This window comes from Elgaria multicarinata, chromosome 13 (assembly GCF_023053635.1).
Source record: "Elgaria multicarinata webbii isolate HBS135686 ecotype San Diego chromosome 13, rElgMul1.1.pri, whole genome shotgun sequence".
Taxonomy (NCBI): Eukaryota; Metazoa; Chordata; class Lepidosauria; order Squamata; family Anguidae; genus Elgaria; species Elgaria multicarinata.
In genome coordinates, this window is record NC_086183.1 from 34,741,519 (window position 1) to 34,764,468 (window position 22,950).

Genomic DNA, 22,950 nt, shown 5'->3' on the forward strand with positions numbered 1-22,950 from the left:
AAACTCACCTTCAGGAGGCTTTGGAGCAACGACGGCCCCTTCAGGTGCAGCAGACTTCCCAGCACAGGCCACCTGTGGGGGCCAGGGGGCAGATTCCCAGGGTGGCTCTTCCCCTGGAGCAGAAGGAGCCAGAGGACGAGGAGGAGAACGGCCAGGATCCAGGTGCCCCCCAACCAGGCCTCCATCCTCCTCTCCCTCCCTGCAGGCCGCCTCTTCTGGACTTCTGCAAGAACAAGGAGGAAAAAGGAGGTGGATGCACAAACACACCTGAGACAAGCCCCCTCTGTAGCCCAGGGGGACAATTGCAACACACCCAGAGAGGGCAGAGGACGGAGGAGGCTGGAAAGTTTGTTTCCAAGCTCAGGTTTCATTGGAGGAGGGTGGTGGTGGGGAGACACTCTCCAGCCACGAAGCGTGGCCACCTGAGCCTTTGCCAGCCCCCCTTCCCAGAGCCCCTGCCTTTCTCCCAAAGGCCACGTGCTCAGCACTTCTGGCCTTTTGTGCAATCCTGCCGCCCTCCTTCCAAAAGGTTGGCGTGGCTCTGTCAAAACTTGGCTGCTGGTGGTGAGAATGTTCAGCTAACAGAGGCTGGCATTTGGAGATGTTTACCTGCAGCGCCGTCTCCCTCCGGAATGCAGCCAGGGAGCTTCTCTGACATGGAGTCCTGCCCTTGGGTTGAAGCAGCCCTGGAGCCCTGCTTTGGTTGGGATCCGCTGTGAAGAGGGTCAGCCCTGCGGCAAAGGTGGCGCCCTTCTGGCTCTGGGAAAGCCATGCACTCTTCTCCATTTCATTTTCTAAGGTTGCCCTGCAAGAAAACCCATCAATTGGTGGTTTTGCTCACAGGAAAATCTAGTTCTGCTGGACGAGTCCCAACCAAGGTCCTTCTAGAAAAGCTTCCTGCTGCTTCCAGATGAATGCTTTTTTTTATTGTGCAAATGCCTCACTCCTGTTATGGAGGGCCCAGACATCACTGCCTTCCTATGGACGTGGCATACCAGCTGCACTCCAAGACTTAATAAGCTAAGGATGCAGGACATTCCAATGGGGGTGGAACCCCAGAAGGTTCTACAGTCTGGATTAGGGAGCCTGTACACTGGATGAGCCCCGTGGCCCAGGAGTTCTCCATCACTGGCCAAACCAAAGGTCTTCCTCTTCCCTGGTCTCCAAGATAATTTTATAATGAGGCACCACAGGCTGAACTTCTAAGACTTCTGCCCTTAAAGCATGTGCTCTCCCACTGAACTACGGCCTCTGCAGTTGACCACAGTACGTTCCTCTGGGGCTCCACCCAAGAGGCTGCACTCAGGACCCTGGAGATGGACCAGCAGCACGTTTGGAGGAGCCGGGCGGCTGGTATCGGTTTTGCTCCCTTGTGTCCCTTCCAGAGAGCCGCCGATTCTTATGCAAGTGCTTCAGTGAAGAGCCAAGTGCCTGGAGTTCCAACAGCCAGCCCTTGTTCGCTCTCCCTTGCCAAAACAGCCCGAACCAAAGGGCCAATGTTCCTCTACCCCAGAAAGAGCCCCACCCAACCCACCACCGCGACCTGCCTCTGCATGTCTCCAAAGAGATAACCTGATACCCTTTCAAAGGGCTGCACCCCTTGGGAATAGGTGTGCCCAGGTAATTTAATACCCCCTCACTTGCACACATGCTCACCTTTCTGTAGCCAGAGGAAGGTGTTAATCCGAGTTTATGGATCCACCTTTGTGGCCCAGTTTCAGTTCATTAAATTATCTCTGACATTTTCTGGTTTGTTTTTCTCTCCCAATATTGCAAGTGTGTTACAAAAGAATGAAATAAACTAATTCTTGAGCAAGAATGACCTAGAAACTAAATGCAAGTGTGAGGAAAAGGGGAAGAAAAAGAAACGAGAGAGTTTTAGGAAGGAAAACAAAACAAAAGGGATTTCTTAAAAGCTGCAAAGGATTTCTTAAAAGAGGAAAACTAGGAAGAGCTTTTGCTCCAGACTCAGCCAGGAAAGGTGACTCAAAAGGAGCAGAGAGATGTATGTGGGAAGAAGAGATTTTAGATGGTAGATAAACTAAAGCTCCCTGCTCGGAATAGAACAAAACAAGAGAGCTAGGTGAACATGTTTCAGAAGTTGGCGTATTAATATTTAAATACATAATGAATGCAAAGTGAAAAATGGCCCTAAGTCCCTTGGATGCAGTGAAATGTTGGTCTTATTGTTTTGTTCTTATTTTTGCTCACTTTGGTTTTTACAAATCATCCATCCCTCTAGGATTCCCACCTCTCCAGATTAGCACACTGAACCCCAACTTCAAGTTTATGAGTTAATTAGGACTTTTGCTCTTCTACAAATGCTCATTCAGAAGTAGACATTAAAAGTGCCATTTTGCCTTAAAGGAAACAACTTCCAGAATGCGAGCTGTGTTCGTTGCTTGCAGCAAAAACACGTAAGTGTGAGTACCGTAAAGACTGGTGCCATCATACATTTGTTAGCCTTTAAGGCACTACAAGATTCTTTCTTGCTTCATCATCCTTCTAGCATGAGAAAAAAAATGGCACTATTGGCTTCTATTTAGAGCTGTGCACGGACCCCCCAGATCCTCTTCGCAGCCCAATCTGCAGCTTCCGGATCGGGCCAATCCGCCCCAACACGATCCGCCTGTGGCCCGGTCTGCTTCGTTACGGAGCTCCGGATCTGAATCGGAGCTCCATTTCCCCCCCACCCATTGACTCACCCATGAACTGCAGTGGCGGTGCCAGGTAAGCCCCCCCTCATGCACACCACTTACCTGGTCCATTGCAGCCCATCGCCAGCTTCACTTCAGCCCGCGGCTCAACCCAGAACTGACACTTCCGGGTTTAGCCATGAGCTCAAGTGAAGCTGGAGATGGGCCACGACAGACCAGTTAAAGTTGCAGGAGCTATACTAGGGTGACCAGATTTAAAAGAGGGCAGGACACCTGCAGCTTTAACTGTTGTGAAGAAGAGGAAATTTCACTAGATTCTCCATATATACGAATGACACCTGCAGATATTCCCTTTTCAATACAGCTGTTAAAAATACAGGAGCCCTGTTCTCCTTTTCATAGGGTCACCCTAAATAAACACGTTTAAAACACATTATCAAATTCAATTACAGTAACAATACAAAGCAATTACTCATGAGTAGAGGCAGCATTAGAAATAAAGGCAAAAGGAATTCTTGTCTGCCAGAAATAATACCATCCCTCCATGACTGTTTCCATTTCAGAATTATAAGAACAGTGTAACTCTTATACAGTTGTTATTTTGTTGTTGTTGTTTAGAGGAAGTTACAGGCAGCCAGATTCCGGCTGGACATTAGGAAAAACTTCCTCACTGTTAGAGCAGTATGACAATGGAACCCATGACTAGGGAGGTTGTGAGCTCTCCCACACTAGTGGCATTCAAGAGGCAGCTGGACAGCTGTCTGTCAAGGACGCTTCCTGCATTGAGCAGGGGGCTGGACTCGATGGCCTTAGAGGCCTCTTCCAACTCTACTAGTCTATGATTCTATGAGAGTATTGTGAGACCAATGCTGGAAAGGTCCTATATTAGTAGCCACCAATTTGGACAGCTTTAAAAGGAGGTTAGACAAATTCATGGAAGAGGAGGAGAAGGCTAGCAATGGCCGCTAGCCCTGATGCCTGTATGCATCATCTCCTGTATCAGAGGTGGTCTGCCTCTCAATATCAGTTGCTGGGGAATATGAGTAGGAAGGTAGAGTTACTGCCATGTCTCTCATGTGCATATCTCATCAGACAGCTAGTTGGCCGTTGCAGTTACAGAATGCTGCCCCCGGCATCTTAAATAGGTTCAAATCCCCAGGTTCAGATCAATTGCATGCCAAGGTGTTCAAAGAAGTGGTAGATGGAATCTCAGAACCTCTGAGAAATCCTGGAGAGTAGGTGGAGGACTGGAGGGTCACAGAGCAGATATTGTTCCTATCTTCAAAAAGGGCAAAAAATATGATCTGCCAAGTTATAGACCAATTGGTCTGAGATCAATACCTGGGAAGATTCTAGAGCAGGTTATCAAGTGTTCGATCTGCAGTCACCTTGACACGAATGCAGTATTCAGTGGAAGCCAGCGTGGATTTGTCAAGAACAAGACCTTCCAGACTAATCTTAATTCATTTTTGATTGGGATAGTAGATTGTGGAAATGCTGTGGACATAATCCATCTTGAGTTCAGCAAGGCATTTGCCAAGGTGCCTCATGATATCCTGAGTACTTAAATGGGGGCTGGATGGTACTATGACCAGGTGGATCCAAAGTTGGTTGGACAACCGTACTCAAAGAGGGCTCATTGATGGTTGTAGTTGATCACAAACGCAATATGACACAGCAGTCTGCGGTGGGTGCAAGAAAGGCCAATGACCAGACAACATCTTAGCAATCTTTCTATTGCTAAGAATGCAGAAACACAAATCTAATTTTCCTGTGGATCAAATATTCAGAATACTGTTTAATAGGGCTGTGCACGGACCCTCCTGAACTGCTTCGTGGCCCAATCCGGAACTTCCGGATCGGGCCTGAACCGGTTCATGTTGATCCGACCCTCCCCCAACCCGCTCCAGATCGGATCACAGAGCAAGATCCGAAGGGTCAGATCATGATTCACCCGCCATTTTGGCCCCCCCTTCCCCACTTACTGGCAGGTAAGTGGGGAAGGGGGACAAAATGGGGGCGAATAAGACCCCCTCCCCCCTTACCTGGTTCCACCGTCCGCCACTGCATGGACCGTGGCAGCAGGCGGTAAAGCCAGGTAAGGCTCCCCTCCCCTCCCCATCACTTACCTGCCTCTGTCGCGGCCCAGCGGCGGCTTCAACTGAGGCCCAGGCCTCAAATAGGAAGACCAGGCCATGGGCCTCAGTTGAAGCTGCTGCTGGACTGCGATGGAGCCAGGTAAGCCCCCCTCTCCCCCGCCCCCTTATCTGGCTCTGTTGCTGTCACCGCACGGACTGCGGCAGCGCCAGTTAAGCCCCTGTCCTCCCACACTTACCTTTTTTTTGGAGCTCTGGATCGAGGTGAAGGATCCGCTTTGTCTCGATCTGCTTCATCTCATTCCGGAGCTCCCCCGACCTGATCTATCTCTGCCTTTGTTGGAGGTGTATCAGGCCACTCCGCTATTGCTTCTATGAAGTGAAGTGAAGCAGAGCACAGCTCTACTGTTTAACCAGGAAAGAGATTTAGCACCAGTTTCAAGGATTAAGAACTTGACATGTTTGCCCAGTGTGCTTATGTAATGCAGAAGGTGGTGCCAGGTCAGCCCCACCAAAAGCCTTCGAACCCCAGCAAAACGGGACAGAATCCATTGCTTGGAAACAGAGAGGAACAGCTGGTGACTGCCACCATGGAGCTGTCCAGTGCGGTCACCCTCTTCCTCATCATCTACCTGTCCTATCTTGTCATCACATCAGCAAAGAGAAAGATAACACGAAAGGGGAAGCTACCCCCCGGACCCACCCCTCTGCCTCTGATAGGGAATTTCCTGCAGATCAAATCAGGGAAAATCTTGCAATCCCTTCTCAAGGTGAGTTGGGGTGTTTCCAGGTGGAGGGCTCCTAGCGCTACCACTAATAAGGCCTTGTGTGGCCATTTCCCTTCTTAACAGAAAAGACGATGGAGGTTGTGGGGGAACACGGGAAGGTTAGAAATGGAAGGTAACATGGTCCTGACACCCATACTTTTCTGTGAATGAGGCAAGGTGATTGCATAATAAAAGTCTCATCTGAGAGAATCCTCACAGAGCATGGACATTAAGAATTAAATGCCAAAGGAAAGGGTATCCCTCTCCTGATACCCTTCTGCATGCCTGTTTGGTAGATAGTGGTAGATGGCTGGGTTTCACAAAACTTGAGGCTCTTCTGCCTAGCGTCCCTGAAACCTTGCTTCCCCCCTACCCCAACCTCACTTATTCTTAACCTTCTTTGTATCTCAAAGTTTGCTGAATATTTGTATGAACAGCTTCATGGAGTGTCTCAGGCCACAGCTAGACCTAAGGTTTATCCTGGGATCATCCCGGGTTCGCCCCTGCCTGAGCACTGGATCCCCTGTGTGTCACCTAGATGAACAGGTTTGACCCCTGGACGATCCAGGGATAAACCTTAGGTCTAGCTATGGCCTCAGTGTGGGTGCTTCCAGATGAAACTTTTACCGAGCAATTGCCTTGCCTCACTCCTGAAATTTTACGGGGAATCTAGAAGACATCATCTTCTCCTTGTAACTCTCCCACAGCTTCTTCACACTTTCTTTTTACCTCAGAAAAGTAAATAAGGAAAGACAGAACAGCTGCATAATGTCTGAGGTTGCTGGCACTAGGAACCCTCCATCTGAAAAGACCCTGTAAAGCGATTTCCAGATTTAAATGATAATGGCAACAGAACTAATGGTGGTTGTAGAAGCAGTGGCAAAATGATTTGCCTGCCTGAGTTGTAAGAATCGTTCAGATAATGATTATGAAGCACTTTCAGCACGCAAAAACTGCAATGTCAAACATGATGACCACTAGGAATCTGACTTCCAAATGAACTATTAAAAAAAAAGTATTTCCTTTTATCACCCCTTCCTTTTTTAAAAACCCCAACCTCTTTGGGTTTTTTGATATCCAGGCTTTTGAAAATTCTAAATGGATATGGTTTGGTTCCATGCAAAATAATTTCCTCCTTTCCAGTTTTACACACAGCTTCTGTATAACGCTAGATTCATTTCTCAGAAGCTTTAATTATTGCTAATAGAGTCATGAAAATCATGATTTACTTAGAAGTAAGTCCCATAACTGGCAATTGAGAGGGCTTCAGGTTGGGGAAGGCTGTTTAGAGGAAGGCTGGCTGGCATTGGTAGCGATAGGTTTAAGTAACCCCTAACCAGCAAGATCCCTTCCTTGCTTCATAATTGTATTTTTAAAAAATATTTTATTTTATTTTATATTGCAACTGCTCAGAGAGCTTTGTTGGGAGTTGGTTTCTGGCATTTTCTATGGTTTATCACAATCCTATGCATGTTTATTTAAAAGTAAGTCCTAACAACATGTTTAACTGGCAATTGGGAGGGACTCAGGTTGGGGAAGGGTTAGGGTTAGAGGAAGACTGGCTGGGACTGGTAGTGATAGGTTTGAACACCTTACCAGCAAAAATCCTTTCTCGCTTCCTAATTGCATTTTTTAAAACATTATTTTATTTTATGATGTATTTTGCTGTTTTAATTGTACTGAAATGCCCAGAGAGCTTTGTTGAGAGTTGGTTTGTGGCATTTTCTAGGATTTATCACACAATCCTATGTGCGTTTACTTAGAAGTAAATCCCAACATGTTTAACTGGCTATTTGATGGGAACCAGGTTGGAGAAGGCTGATTAAGAGGAGGAAGAATGACTGGTACTGATCGCTGGGGGGGGCGGGATTTTCTGGATTGCTTCAGGCAGCAAAATGTCTCAGAACAGCCTGTCCTCCCTGAACTTCCTTAGAGGGAAGGAAGCAAAGGAGAAGGCAACTCCTACCTTCAATCTCCCAAGTGGCCGGAGTACATGGTGGGGGTGGTGTTACATTAATGATCCCATTAGCACTCGTTATGTGCAAGCCTTTGACTTCGACTTGGGTAAATGTTTTAAGGATGATTGAAGTGCCTTTGGTTCACCACTCGTGTTCACCTGTTTGGCCTCCCTCCGCTAAAGCCTTCATTTCCTAGCTCTTCAGTGGAGGCTGGCAGCTCTGATTTCAGTGAGGCAATGAATCTGCTGTGGATTTCAGTAAGAACCAGTAAGAATTCTAAAGGTGCACCTTGGAAGACTCCTTTAAAGTTCTGACTGAAATCCAGAGAGAATTTCTCACCCCCATTGATATCAGAGCCACCAGCCTCCACTGCAACATGTGTGAGTGTTCCCAAAAGTACCAAAACTGATACCTAGGCAATGTAGCCCCTCCTTCCCCCCACTTTTTTTTTAGGGCAGTTTCCCCTAACCCGGTGCTTTTCAGATGACACGTTCCTCCAAACCACAATAAGCAACCAGCAATCAAGCATCCAGTTTACAGATTTTACAAGATTTTTCTTCAATGAGCAGATTTTAAAATGTGAAACCTTTTGGCAACAAATGCCATGCTTCAGTCACCGAAGGCCGAAGGTGGCATTTAGTGCCAAAATGTTTCACCTTTTAAAATCTATGTGTTTATAACAGCAAGAACAAAATCTTTTAAAATGTATAAACTGAATGCTCAGTTGCTTATTGTGGTCAGGTGAGGAGAGGACAAAATGCCAATTAAATAAACCTCTTCTAGAGACTCGTGCGGGGCAGAGTGGTAAGCAGCAGGTGCTTCAGCCAAAACTCTCCCCACAGCCTGAGTTCGATCCCAGCGGAAGCTGGTTTCAGGCAGCCGGCTCGGGTCGACTCAGCCTTCCATCCTCCCGAGGTTGGTAAAATGAGTACCCAGTTAGCTGGGGGAAAGGTAATGACGGCCGGGGAAGGCAACGGCAAACCACCCCGCTACAAGGCCTGCCAAGAAAATGTCAGCGAAAGCTGGCGTCCCTCCAAGAGTCAGTAATGACTCAGTGCTTGCACGAGAGGTTCCTTTCCGTTCCGTTCCTTTCCTTTCCTTCTCATCTAGGGCTGCCCATGCATGGATGGGGATGATGTCATCATGTATCTTTCATCATGTATGTGAAGAGGAGGATCATTGTGCAACCTATCAGCATCCCTTGCCTCAAAGTGCGTTTTCTCCTTGAATCCAAATTTTCTCTGGTATAATGTAATTCCAGAAAATGATCAAACAATAGCATCATGGCAGATACAAAATGTTTACACCAGCTTTAGCCCCCAAATAGCAGAAAGGTGACATCAATCCCCTGTTAGTTCAAGTATCAGTTCCAGCATGGCAGGGCAGAACTTAAGATGCTTAGTGACCTTAGTCACTGAGAATCAAGCTACTGCCTAGGCCCATCTCGTGTTGTACTTCTGGATCATGCTTAGGGTGACCATATGACCGGATTTGCCCAGATTTGTCCGTGCTTTTGATGGCAAATCCGGGAGGGGAAATCTGGATTTCCCCCCCAAAGAGCAGCTCTAATGGGAATTAACAAAAATGCTTATAACTCTGTCAATTTTTAAGATAAAGACATGAAACTTGGCACAATGGTAGCTCTTAGGAAGGACTTTAGTCATACCAAATTTGAAACAGATCCGTTCATCCATTGGTTTTTTAGGATTTTTTTTAAAAATGAGGTTTTGAAATTATTATTTTTAAACTGTCATTTTTAAAGATAAAGAGATAAAAGTTGGCACCATGATAGCTTTTAGGTAGCGCTTTAGCCATACCAAATTTGAAACGATTCTGGGGCCAGTAGCAAACCCTGTTAACAACAACAGCAGCTTGCAATGAGTGAAGATACAGTCAGAAAAGATATTTGAGGGAAGGGGAGAATGTAACACACAGAGTATAGCAAAAGCTTCAAAGTACAGCAAAACCTACAAAAGCAGGAGTGAGTGAAGTTAATTTCAGATACATTGAATCTCTCACTTGTTCTTTATTTCAGTGATTTTAACATTAAGATGTTAAACTTGATTTTGTTCTGACTTTATACTGTTAGTTTTACCCTACCCAGTGCCTGTTTACCCTACCCTATGCCTGTTTGCATTCTCTTCCCCTCCTTATTGTTTCATTATGATTTTATTAGAATGTAAGCCTATGTGGCAGGGTCTTGCTATTTACTGTTTTACTCTGTACAGCACCATGTACATTGATGGTGCTATATATAAATAAATAAATAAATAAATAATAATAATAATAATAATGTAGAACAGATTTGTCTTAAATGTGTGCTGTAAAATCAGACATGTGACCAAGGCTATGTTCGGGTGGACACGCCCCCTTGGGGGCGACCATGTTGTCCTCCTTTTTGGTTTCCAAAATATGGTCACCCTAATCATGCTGGAGTCAAGATGAAGTGTGATGGAGACTGGATTTTCAATATATGGATGCAGACTAAATTACGGTTGTTACTGTGCAGCATGTTCTTAACATGTACAGGTTTTGGGCAAATTGCATGATCTTCATGATACTTGTGCACCCTCTGAAACCCCTCCAGCTGGTTAGCTTGTTTGAGGCCTTCCCAGGGCTGAATAGAGGGGATCCAGTACCTCACATGATTTGGAAGCTGTAGTAGTAGTAGTAGTAGTAGTAGTTGTTGTTGTTGTTGTTGATAATAATAATAATAATAATAATAATAATAATAATAATTTATAAACTGCCATCAATTTTCATGGAGCTTTACAGAATAAAACAAAACAAGACAATCTGCCATATGGCTTACAATCTAAAATCACCATAACAGACAGGGGAGGGAGGGGGAAAACCAATAGGGGTAGGGGACGTTAAAACTAAATATAGACTAGTCAGGCTTAATCCATCCTCTACTACAGGACTTTCCAGGTAACACTGAAGAATTTTATACCAAGTTCCTCCTTGCCGATAGAAACCCCTCAGTTACTTATAAGGTTGCTAAATTCTGCCACTTGGCTATGAGGACACGTCATAACCTATTAACCTCAGAGGACTGTTAAATCTCTGGGAGATGGGAACTAAGGATCTGTACTACTTTGTATGGTTGCTGTTGCTGGATTAATGTTGTGCTGATCTCGGACCGTAATAAAGTGATTTGATTTATTTTTTATTAAACCTTCAAACAGCCCACTACGTAAATAAGTTCTTGATAGACTCACAACCAGCAAGTGATCATCAACTAGTAGGGTTCCAAGAAATCAAAAAGGAACCAAATCTTGACTACCCATTCGTCCAATGCGGAAAATGTAGGCTAAGATGGGACGCAGACTTGCAGACAAAGACGACCAATGCTTTGTTCAGTGAAAATATGCTGGTGCTTAGAAACAGATTTCTAGGCACAGATCCATTGGTGCTGCTGCCAATGTTTCAGAGAATGACAAGCCACCTGGGCATGATTTGCTCAACCACCCGGCCACCTAAGACAACATCTCATCCAGAGGGCTGGTTCGATACCGAGTGTAGGAAAGCACGATGTGACTTGCACGCTTTGTGCAAACAAGTTCAGGCAGGTAGTTATACTTGCGGCTTGTATGACTTAACGACCAAAAGCCGCACATATAGGAGTCTGTTAAAGCAAAAACAAACTGACTATGATACCCAGCTGTGGGTGGAGATTGAACAAGCTGCAACTAGTTGTGACACCTGTAATTTTGGCAGCTTGTAGCCTGTAAACTAAAAGAGACCACATATAGTCTAGCCCCGCCTATTAAGACATTTGGAGCTAATATTTAATACTCAGGCAAGCACGGTACCAGCGGCAAACCACCAGTTACAAGTCAAGCGCCCCAATATCGCCGACACGGATAAGTGGCCGGCCGTAACAACCAGCGAAATCAAGCATTTGATTGCAAGTCTTGGAAGACAAAAGGTGTGTGGGGAAGATATGCTTCCCCCAGAGATTTTCTTGGGTAACCTACACTTTTGGGCTCCCATTCTGGCAAAGCTATTTACTCATATAAACTCACATGGTAGATTTCCCAACGGTTGTGACCAAAGCACAGCTGTCCCTATCTTTAAAAAGGGGGATAAATCCTCACCCGCAAACTGCTGTCCTATTAGCCTGTTGGATGTATCCTCAAAATTATACACCAAATTCTTGCTATCCAAAGTAGGGGATTGGATAGCACAATGAAATATCATTGCTGTAAAGCAAGCCGGATTCAGCCATGGCAAATCGACCATCGACCAATGTTTCATCCTAAACCATCAGAGAGAAAAGTATGCCTCCTCTTTGAGGAAATATCTATATGCTCCCTTCGTAGATCTAACTTCAGTCTTTGATAGAATAAACAGGGAAAGGCTGTGGCAAAAATTATGGCACCTGGGGATGAATAGACACCTGCTACTCCTGATTTAAAAACTATACACTGACACTTCCATGCAAGTGAGAGTTGGGCCAGGGGGCAACTGTCAAAGACCATCCATACACCAATAGGTGTCATACAGGAATGCCCACTGGCCCCAGTCCTGTTTAACATATACATGAACGACACAATAGTGCAGTTAGCAAGTTCCTCTAATTTCCCTGTGTCTGTAGGGCCTAGGAAACTGAACATACTGTTGTTCGCAGATGACATGGTGTTACTATCCCAGAACCTTATAGGCATGCAGAGGCTGTTGAAGGTCTTCGGTGATACGTGCTGCAGAGAACATCTCTCTGTCAACTACTCAAAAACCAAAGTCACGGTCTTCGGAACACGCACCCTGCAACATAAATGGACATTGAATGGGCACTCATTGGAGCAAACTACCCAAATCACTTACCTGGGAATTTGCTTTTCGCAGAATGGGACATGGGCTGGCCATCTCTCAGCCATTAAATGGAAAGCCCCAAAATCCAGCCAAACTATGTTGAGATTTGCTAAAATCAAGGGAGGCCACCGAATAATTCCGGCAATCTGAGTCTTTGCCGCCAGTCATTCCGCAGATGATGTACGGAGCAGAGATATGGGGTTGCTCAGATCCTCACTTTTTGGAGTCTGTACAAAATAGCTTTTTAAGAATTACAAAATACTTCAAGGCCTGTTATGTTAAGCATAGCTAGGTTTGCAGTAAAAGCAGCCCAGAACAGAAGAGACTTAGATGCCAACTGCTTTGCTTAATAATCCTGTGCCTGCAGACATCTTTGCCCCCCTTCTGAATATTTATTTTGATTACAATTTTAAACCTATGTATTATACCTTGTGTGGCAAATGGGCTTCACCTTTTATTGGAAATACTGCATTGATTGTATAATTTGATAATTATTGTTTTCTCTCTCTCTCCTTCTACTGTAATTGCGGCTAAAACCTACACAGGTTGCCATATGTATGTATGTATGTATGTATGTATGTGTGTGTGTCCCCCAAAAGAGGACCGTCAAGGCAGCTATAGGGGTCATTGGAGTTCTTGCTGGTGCTGTGTGGGCATTGAGACTTTACTTAGCTGCCCTGGCTTCTGGCTACAGCCTTCAGCCTATGGCCATACTACCTTGAATATGCCCGATCTCATCTGGGCTGTAGCTAGACCTAAGGTTTATCCCAGGATCATCTCGGGTTCATCCCTGCCTGAGTGCTGGATGCCCTGTGTGCCACTTAGATGAACAGGTTTTACCCCAGGACAATCCTGGGATAAACCTTAGGTCTAGCTACAGCCCTGATCTTGGAAGCTAAGCAGGGTCAGGCCTGGTTAGTACCTGGATGGGAGACCGCCTGGGAATACCAGGTGCTGTGGGCTACAGCCTTCTGTGCTGGATCTGTTGATAGGTGCATCCCCATCCCAGCATTCTGCTGCCCCGGAGACCAGCCAGCCAGCCAAATGCCCCAATGCGAAGCTCAGAAGTAGGACGGGAGTGCACAATGGCATTCACATTCTCCAGCCATTGGCATGCAGAGGCATCCCACTTCCGAACCTGGAACCATTGATATACTTATGCATGTTGGTTGTGTTTATTCCCCATGAAACCCCCTCCAAGTTTGTAGAGATTTATATACTGCCCCATAGCCAAAGCTCTCTGGGCGGTTTACAAAAGTTATTTAAAAAATATACAAAATTTAAAACCATCAAAAAATATAAAAACAACAGTATAAAACAGTATCCATTTTAAACAACAACAGTTCTAGGGTCCATTAAAAACAAACAAACTTAGCATATGTTGATAAATGCTGTTAAATGCCTGGGAGAAGAGAAAGGTCTTGACCTGGTGCCGAAAAGAAAACAATGTTGGCGCCAGGCCAGCCTCATTGGGGAGATCATTCCATAATTGGGGGTGGGGGCACCACTGAAAAGGCCCTCTGCCTTGTCATTAAAAAATAATGATGAGCTTTTTGTTATTTTCTTGTTTAGTTGCATGAAAAATATGGGCCAGTGTTCACCGTCTATTTTGGAACGCGTCCGATTGTGGTCTTATGTGGACACGATGCCATGAAAGAGGCCCTGATAGACAAGGCGGAACAATTCAGCGGAAGGAAAACCAACCCTACCCTAGAAAGGACCTTCCAAGGATACGGTGAGGTGTCCCACATGGCCTTGTGAGAAGAGGATCCCTTCCACTCTTTCCTGGTTGACATTCCATCTCCTTCTGGTTTCCCCAGGGGTGGTCTTTTCCGAAGGGGAGCGCTGGAAGCAGCTGCGCCGGTTCTCCCTCACTGTCTTGAGGAATTTCGGCATGGGGAAAAAAAACATTGAGGAGCGGATCAAGGAAGAGGCCCAATTCCTGCTGGAGGAATTTCAGAAGACCAGCCGTGAGTCAGGGGAGGAGGTAGAGAGGAGGAAGGAAAGACCAGGGATTTAGAGCATTGTTCTTGCCTCAAATATTGGTTCAGAGCGGGGGCGGAGGGGGAGTAGTGAAAAGGAATTGGGAGAAAAATGGCATCTTACAGCAAGCTGGTGGTTTTACCTATTTCCAAATGAGTGGAGAGAGGGGAATAAGGAAATAAAGGAGGCAGATAGCTTCCTTTGACTTAGACATGTATTAGACCAGCCCAAAACAGGGTGCCCTCCAGATGCGTTTTTACTTCAATTTAAATCAGCCCCAACCAGAATATTCAATGGTCAAGTAGGCTGGAAATTGTGGTCCAAAACATTTGAAGGGCACCTGGTGTTTGTTTGTTTATTAAGATACTTTTCTACCACTTAATACATTAAAATCCCAAACAGTTGGGGAAAAAAACTAGGTTAGAGGTTGGTGGTGGCAGCAGATTTTCCAGTTACTCCAAATGTCCCCTCCTCCATCCTCCAGTCAACAATGGTCAATTGTACCTTTAGCGCAGTGACTCTTCCTTCTTCTTTTCTGCCCTCGTGCTCTAGAGAAGCCCTTTGACCCCGCATTTTATCTCAGCCGCGCCGTCTCCAACGTCATCTGCTCCATCGTCTTTGGTGACCGCTTTGACTACAGGGACCAGGAATTCCAGTCCCTCATGGAGATGATGAACAACAGTTTCCGGGAGATGAGCACAGCCTGGGCTCAGGTATCCCCACCCCACCCTCTTTGCTCAGATGAAAACGAGGAGCGAGAGAGAGTGCAACTACAGAAATGCTCTTGTGCTGGAGACTTGGGGCCTTGCTAGACCTACCAGATAATCCGTGTGGGAGGAGGGGCCAGGCCGTGCTAGAAGTAGCGCGGCCTGTAGGCCCCGTCCACACGTAAGACGCGACAGGGCCGAGGGAAGCCCCGTCGCGTCCTCCATTTTTTTTTAGTTAAAGGGCCATGTGTGCAGGAGCACACCAACAGAAAGGTAAGTGTTTTTTTTTTAAAAAAATAAAGGGTTCCCCGCTCCCCCTGCCCCTGATTTCCCCCCCACAATACCTGATGCCCCCCTGCCCGCTCGCTCGCCCGTCCCCCATCCCCGCTTGCCATGCCCGTCCCCCATGCCTGTCCCCATTCTTCTTCCCCCACATCCGCCATGCCCTGTCCCCGTCCGCCATGCCTGTCCCCATTCTTCTCCCCCCCCCCCCCGTCTGCCATGCCTGTCCCTGTTCTTCTCTCCCCCCTCTCCTGCTGGGTCTGCTCTTTCCCCGGCCCCCATCTCCCCCCACCGCGCTAACTCCTCATCTAGCAACGGTCTTGATGCCAGTATTAAATCTCTATAATCATACAAGGCTCATTTGGCTCCTAAAGTGATGTCTCTCTGGCACCATAACTTTTTTATTTTTCCAGGCCACTCAACATCCACCAATATTGTTTTCATTGTGCAAACGCCACTCCTGTTTTATGCTTATGATCTTTATTTTATTTTAATGATTTGATGGGTTTGGTTCTTGTTTGTTAGTGTTTGCTACCGCGACATAAGTTAACTGTACAATGTTATAAGCAACGAGTCATGTGACCACTGACGTCATCAGAGCCAAATGTACCGTTATAGATAAAGTAGTGTAGATTCCCACTTGGAAATACTTTTTGGCCAAGAGCAGGAAACACACTTGTGAAATGCAGATGACCTCCACCTTCCTCTCCTCCTGCAGTTCTACGACACTTATGCTGAGTTCCTGAAGTACTTTCCTGGGCCGCACACCAAGGTCTACGATCTCTTGGAAGACATGAGGGCCTTCATTGCCAAGAGAGTGAAGGAGAACCAGCAGACCCTTGACCTCAACTCCCCTCGGGACTTCATCGACTGCTTCCTCATCCAGATGGAGAAGGTACCATGTTGGTTGCAAATACCCCATAATCGGTGTGTGTGTGTGTGGATGTTGCAACCCAGCCAGCTTGGCTCTAAATATACACGAGACATTTCATTCTGATGCAGAGTTCTAGGAAACTCAGGGTTTGCAGCTCCCACTCCTTACATTCCTTACATCAGCTTACATTCGCTGAGCAAAAACCTACTTTGCAGCTCTGGCATAAATCAGAGGGCAATCAGGGTCTAATGAAACCCTTTCCCATTCCCAGGGGGAGAGGAAGGAAGCCACCTGTCCTCACCTCTTGCCTGGACCACTATGGAAATACATTTCTGAGCCAATGAGCCCTCCAGATGATGTTGGACTGCAGCACTCACCAGGCCTAGCCAGAATGGCCAATGGTGAGGGATGGTGGGAGTTGCAGACCAGCAACATCTGGAGGGCCACAAGTTGCCCACCCCAGATGTATAGGTGGAATTGACCAGTACAAGTGTTATTAAAATGAACAGGGCTTTTCAAAGAGTATAGCTATAGGATCAGCCGGCACAAATGACTGTTAGATCAGCCATGCAAATCAGAATGTTCTAATGAGGTTTTGTTCCTAGGAAAAAGACAACCCATCCAGTGAATTCAACACCAGGAACCTGGAGCTCACCACCCTTAACTTGTTCTTTGCTGGGACGGAGACCGTCAGCTCCAGCCTGAGATACGGTTTTCTGCTGCTGATGAAATATCCCGAGGTGCAAGGTATGGTGGGGGGATTTGGGCAATCAAGCACACTACAATAAGGGCTATTAAAACCCATCCCACTGTGTCTCTCCAGGTCATGAAACTGCTTGTCCAAGCAGGCCCCTCTTATGATCTAACAGAACTTCATTCCAATGATACCTTTCCGCCCTATGTTTTGTCGTACTAATGCTATTCTGAGGCAAGCCTCATATTCTTAATGGTAGACCATACTAATCTCTGTCCTGATGATACACATACACACAGTAATGTTTCAGTCTTAGTTTAATAACAATTTCAGAGTGAAGTTTGATGTGTGTTTTTGTACGTATCTCTCTGTCAGTAAGAAGTTGCCACCTTCCAACGTTGTGCTTTGGGGACAGCTCGAAGGACACCTGAGCCTTCTCCATAAGAGCTGACCATGCTGGGTCAGACCAAGCAGCTCCATCGTGTCCCCTGGGCACTTCTCCACAGTGTCCACCCAAATGGCTCAAAGAAGACCTTGACTTGGGCATCAGGCAACCACCTGTGCTTCGTCGCCCAACATCTTGCAGCCTCTGAAGATGGGTGGTGGTTGTGTGTGTGTGTGTGGGGGGGTATCCATTTAGCTAAGTTGGAGTCAGAAATTCAGCTCTGTTTTGAAGTTAGAAATCAAAGTACCTAATTCTAGGAATACATTTGGCAGCAAAGATACATGAGGAAATTGACCGAGTGATTGGCCAGAACCGTGTCCCAAACATTGAGGACCGGAGCCAGATGCCCTACATGGACGCCGTCATCCATGAAGTGCAGAGATTCAGCGACCTCATCCCCATGAACGTGGCCCACTCAGTTACCCGCGACACCGAATTCCGAGGCTACGTCATCCCTAAGGTACACGCTGAGGCCAGGGCAGGAAGGTCGGTGGGAGGCCCAGTCGGGGGATCTCTTGGAGAGGTTAGCAATATTCATGGGGTCCTGATTTGGAGCCAGCAGCCAAATGGTATCTGCTAATGTGGTGCTTCTTCACTCAGCCCATAATCCGTCTGTGGAAGTTATTGATTGTAGGATCTGGTGATAGGTACTGGTAGAGATGGCTCTATCCAAGGAAGGAGTCAGGTTACCAATATTCATGGGGTCCTGATTTGGGCCAAGCACTGGCTTGGCAAGGCCTATAAGGAGGCAGCCCGATGCAAGCACATCAGGCAGTGTGACATGGGAAGAGTCGTGAATTGTGCCATGCTCCCCACCAAGGCTGATGCCCATGCTGCCACCACCACCTCCTCCCTCCCTCCCTCCCTCCCTCCCTCCATTCTTGGCTGCCAGGCAACAACTTGTGCTTGGTTGCCCAGCTGGCCAGCCACTCCTCTTCCTCCCCCTCTCCCCTCCCTGTTCGCCAGCCCACCAGCTGGCAGCTTCCACCTTTTGCCCCAGTCACAGGGCTCCTGGGAGAGTTGGACGAAACATTGTGAGAGGTCTTGAACTTTTGGGGGAGCAGCCAGGACTTCTTGCAATGTTTTCACCAACTCTCTCAGGAGTCCCTTGCCTGGAGCAGAAGGTGGGTGCAGCTGGCAAGCAGCGAGGGAGGTGGAGGTGGAGGGGGTCCTGCCACCACAGCCCGCTACCCAGAAGACGTGGGGTGGTGCCATTGCCAGGGGTTGCACTGCCACCACCCTTGAGGTGGCAACATGACTTGGGCCAATCCTGTCCACTGGCTTAAGCACCTCGGAAAGAACAGAGTTGCTCCTGTAGTTCCACAGATCAGGTAGCATTTGAAACATCAGCTAAACTCTTTGAACTCTCACGCTTCTGTGGGCCAGCTACCCACACAGCTCCGTCACTCCCTCACAGCAATTTGTAGTTGTAACAAGGAGTTTCCAATGGTAGTGGATCACTGGGTCACATGCTCTCATTTGGACAGCAGGTTCTCAAACTTTTGTTCCCCCACAGACCAGCTGAAAATTCCTAAGAATTCTCAGTAGATCTCTTCATAAACTTTGTTCTGGTTGTTCTACAGATCAAATCAAAGAAGTAGCTCTGATTTTAATCAAACAATTTCTTCAGCACTAGGATTGTTGACAGAGCCAGGGCTGTAAGATAAATCACAGGCTGTAGTCCTGGCTGGTGAGGCATTTTGTTTGGAGGTATTAGACTGGACCAGCATCGTCGTATGACCATTACGACCCATAGGCCAGGGCCTAGTTGGCCTCCGTGATCCAGCCCTGGTCAAAAGGGCCTCCCTCTCTGTCACAAGAGAAACAAAACAAACACCAACCCGGGGCCAATGCTCCCAACGGTGCCACAACCATTCTGCAGACCACTTGACAGGAGCTTAGGGACCATCAGAGGCCTGTGGACCACAATTCCTTAGTTCTTGCTGGGGCCTCTGTGCAGTCCCGACCTCCACACTCTCTCTTTCCTAGGGGACAGAAATCTACCCCATGCTCACCACCGTCCTGCATGACCCCACAAAGTTTGAAACCCCAGATGCCTTCAACCCAGGGCATTTCCTGGATGAGGACGGACGCTTCAAGAAGAGTGACGCCTTTGTGCCCTTCTCCTCAGGTAGAGCCCTCCTAAGCACTTCTGCAAATGAGAAGGTTCCTATTCTATTTGGGGGTTTTCCACATGCTCGCTTTTTGAAGTTGTGAATGTGGGGGCCTTGCTAGACCTACCTTAAATTCCGGTGGTGAGGAGGAGCCAGCCCGGGCTAGAAGTAGCACAGGCTGTCGCTTCTTTCCACATGTCAGACGGGACGGGGTAAAGGAAAGTCCCATCGCGTCGGCCATTTCGTTTAATGTCTTAAAGGGGCCGGGTGCGCAGGAGCGCACCTGCGACTAAGGTAGGTGGGTTTTTTTTAATTTTTAAAAAAGGGTTCCTCACTCCCCCCCGCCCCCGATTTCCCCCCCCCGGCCGCAATTCCTCCCTACGATCTCCGATTCCACCCCCTACCCGCGATCTCCGATTCCCCCACAACCACGATCTCTGATCCCCACCCAACCGCGATCTCCATTTCCCCCTATCCCCCCCTGCTCCGTTTCCCCCCCCATCCCCCCTGGCTCCAATTCCCCCCTCAACTCCCCACTCTGCCCTGTTGGCCGCAGCGCTCCCGTCTACTCATGAGTATACGCGGTAGATGGGAAAAGCGGCGGACTGGTCTACACGCCCACAGTCTGGGGCTCAGCCCGAGACCGCGGGAAATACCGGGCCACAAGCGGTGCCGGTTATCCTGGGCCAAGGGAGGGTTACTCTTGCTTGAGCCCAGGATCCCCTGTGCATCAACTGGACACACAGGGGCGGGCCCGGGGCTCGCACTGGGCTATCCCGTCGCCTAGCAAGGCCCTCAGTTTCACATGAGAAATCCCTCCAAGCTGAATGAGGGCCAAGAAACTGAGGGTGAATTCTATGAAGATGGAGGTCCTGGGTGGATCCAAATCCCAGAGTTAGGGATGTTCATGTTCTGGACGGGGTTGCCCTCCCTCTGAAGGATCAGGTGTGTATCTTGGAGGTGTATCTAGATCCACCACTGACTATGGAGCCACGAGTGGCCTCCACAATGATGAGTGTCTTTCTCCAATTTTGATTGGTATGCCAACTACAGCGATTTCTGAACAGTGATCCAATCATTGGTAGCCTCAAGACGGGACTATTGCAGTGAGGATATTTGGGGTGGCCGGCAAAGTTGGCTTGGGGGCTGCTGGTAGTGCAAACTGTTTCAGCTTGGTGGTCCTGAAGGAGATGCAGTGGCTGCTGAGAAGGACCCCCCAAGTCCCAAAGAGCCACCATGAGGACTAGCAGAGGCCCTTAATCTTGGGGAGGCTTTGCTGAAGCCAGGCTGTTGGGGAGCAGCAGGTATGAGATGGGAAAGTCCGTCAGAACCTGCAGAGGACCAGGAGCAGACGAGTCATGCAGGCCTTCCTGGATGAAGTGCCTACACAAGGGGGGAATCTACACTACTGCTTTAAAGCGCTTTAAAGCGCTTTATAACAGTTTTGACAACTGTTAGGGCCCAGGACACACTGCATATACAGGTTTCAAAATGTTTTCAAAGTGCTTTAAAGCGCTTTAAAACCAGTAGTGTAGATCCCCCCCCAGGATATGCCTTCAGGTGGTTGCATGATGAATAATCACGCCAATCAACAACTATTCTGTGACACTCTACTTCTGATCTTGGAGGTAGCAGGTAGCCAGTCTGCCCAGTGTCCACTTCTCCTCCTCCTCCATCATCATGAGTTAGGCCACAGCTAGACCTAAGGTTTATCCTGGGATCATCCAGGGTTCACCCCCGCCTGAGCCCTGGATCCCCTGTGTGTCACCTAGATGAACAGGTTTGACCCCTGGACGATCCAGGGATAAACCTGAGGTCTAGCTATGGCCTTAGTCTAATTCCCCTTTAGACACTTTCACAGAGGGGGCATCACGACATCTTGTGGCAACAACGATCCATACACACACACACACACACACACACACACACACACACGAAAGAAAGAAGGGCTTCCTTTTGTCTGCCCTGGAACTGCTGCCAATCAGGTTCATTGGATGACCTCATATTGCAGTATGCTGAGGCAGAAACTTTCCATCTCTCTCCCCCGCCCCCGCGCTCTCTTCACTTTCTCCAATCCATGCACCATTTCAGAAACCTCTACCTCAGTCCTCCCCAACCCAGTGCCCTCCAGATATTTTGGACATTGATCCCATCAGTTCTGGTCAGCATGGCCAGTGGCCAGGAATGCTGGAAGTTACACTCCAAAACATCTGGAAGACTGCTGGATATACGAGCCATTCCCAGTGTTCCAGGATACGAATCACATGAGAACCAGCTGTTCTGGCCGCTCCCGGAGGAGCCCACCCCCTGACCCAAGCCAGGCATCTGTTGCAAAGCTGCCCGTCTCCTTCCCACCTGATTGCTCTCCTCTCTCCCTCGCAGGCAAGCGGATCTGCCTGGGCGAAGCACTGGCCCGCATGGAGCTCTTCCTCTTCTTCACCACCATCCTGCAGAGTTTCCGGCTGAAGCCCCTCCAGGCCCCCCAAGACATTGACACAACCCCCCAGGAGAGCGGCTTTGCCAACATCCCACCCCTCTACCAGCTCTGCGTCATCCCGCGTTGAGTGGGAGACCGGATTCAGGGGCCCCTTCCTCCCTGCAGAAGCTGGATTCCCAAGATGGACACGGGGAAAAGTGGGCTCTTCTCTTTTCCGGTTCTCGTACAAGGGCTTTTGGAGATAGCTTCCATATTTCACCCTCAAATTAGACCTTGTTCTCAAGAGCTGGAAGTGCCTTTAGGAGTCCGGCAAGGAAGTGGGTGGTGGTGCGCCCTTCTTATCAGTCCCTTCTTGAGCTATTGCAGCCCTTCCTACCCCTGCTGGTCCTGAAAGACTTTGATGCCTCTTTAATACAGGGTTGCCTTGAAATTATACAAATTAAAAATAATGCAGTGAATATTTGTTTTTGCCTTCTAGTTTATTCTGAGCTATTTGTTAATCCAAAGGAGCACTGTGATACAGGGAACATGACCAGTTTTCCAGGTCAGTAGCATCAGAAGTCCACGACCCATCAGGCTATACCCTCACCCCGTGGTAAATAGCCACCACCGACGCACCCAGAATGTCCAGTCAAGAATGTGCACCACTCCAACCTCACCTGGTTTCCCCTTGTGCAACGGTCCACTGAGAATCAATCTGTCCTCCCTAGAGTGCTTCCAAGGGAGGGGCTGAGCTCTACCTTGGCTCTTGGATGCATGGAACAGGATTGTTCCCTAAGGCCGAGTGGGGGTGCCGACCCACATTCAGGGCCAGTGGCATTGCTAGGCCTGGGCTGAGGAGGCCCCAGCTCTATTGCCCACAGCTCCACATTTGTTCCCCACAGCCATACATTTCAGCAGGTGCAAATGGAGCCATACATTTCAGCTGGTGTAAATGATTATTTCACTGCATTGTGCAGCTATTCCATCTTTTATTTTTCTTAGCATTTTTTTTCCCGGTAAGAAAAAGATAGAAGTAGTTGGTAAACGCAAGAGAGTTTCAAATGGAAGTCAACATTGTGTGGAGCTCACATAGAATTCGGTGAATGACGCAGTGCGATTGCGTGTCCAGAAACAGCCTT

General features: G+C 47.8%; 2 protein-coding genes across 3 annotated transcripts in view; one reads left to right on the top strand and one right to left on the bottom strand.

Moving 5' to 3' along the window:
• Positions 1-210, bottom strand: part of LOC134408220 (cytochrome P450 2G1-like) — a 40,333-nt gene extending 40,123 nt beyond the window's left edge. For both annotated transcript variants that reach the window (XM_063140407.1, XM_063140408.1), the window contains exon 1: positions 9-210. In XM_063140407.1, coding sequence (XP_062996477.1) covers positions 9-185 — 177 coding nt within the window. In that variant the 5' untranslated portion in view covers positions 186-210. The remainder of the gene's footprint in view (positions 1-8) is intronic.
• A 5,075-nt stretch (positions 211-5,285) lies between these two features.
• Positions 5,286-22,009, top strand: LOC134408218 (cytochrome P450 2G1-like). The gene is made up of 9 exons (XM_063140404.1): positions 5,286-5,523; positions 13,866-14,028; positions 14,114-14,263; positions 14,829-14,989; positions 15,984-16,160; positions 16,745-16,886; positions 17,551-17,738; positions 19,268-19,409; positions 21,775-22,009. Exons 1-9 carry the CDS (start codon positions 5,344-5,346, stop codon positions 21,954-21,956), a joined length of 1,485 nt encoding a protein of 494 aa, XP_062996474.1. The 5' UTR covers positions 5,286-5,343; the 3' UTR covers positions 21,957-22,009.
• The last annotated feature ends 941 nt before the right edge of the window (positions 22,010-22,950 follow it).

Coding starts and splice junctions, on each gene's coding strand:
- LOC134408218 (XM_063140404.1), top strand. CDS start 5,344: ATGGAGCTGTCCAGTGCGGTCACCCTCTTCCTCATCATCTACCTGTCC. Junction 14,990..15,983: donor TGAGCACAGCCTGGGCTCAG/GTATCCCCACCC, acceptor CTCCTCCTGCAG/TTCTACGACACTTATGCTGA. Junction 16,161..16,744: donor TCCTCATCCAGATGGAGAAG/GTACCATGTTGG, acceptor TTTTGTTCCTAG/GAAAAAGACAACCCATCCAG.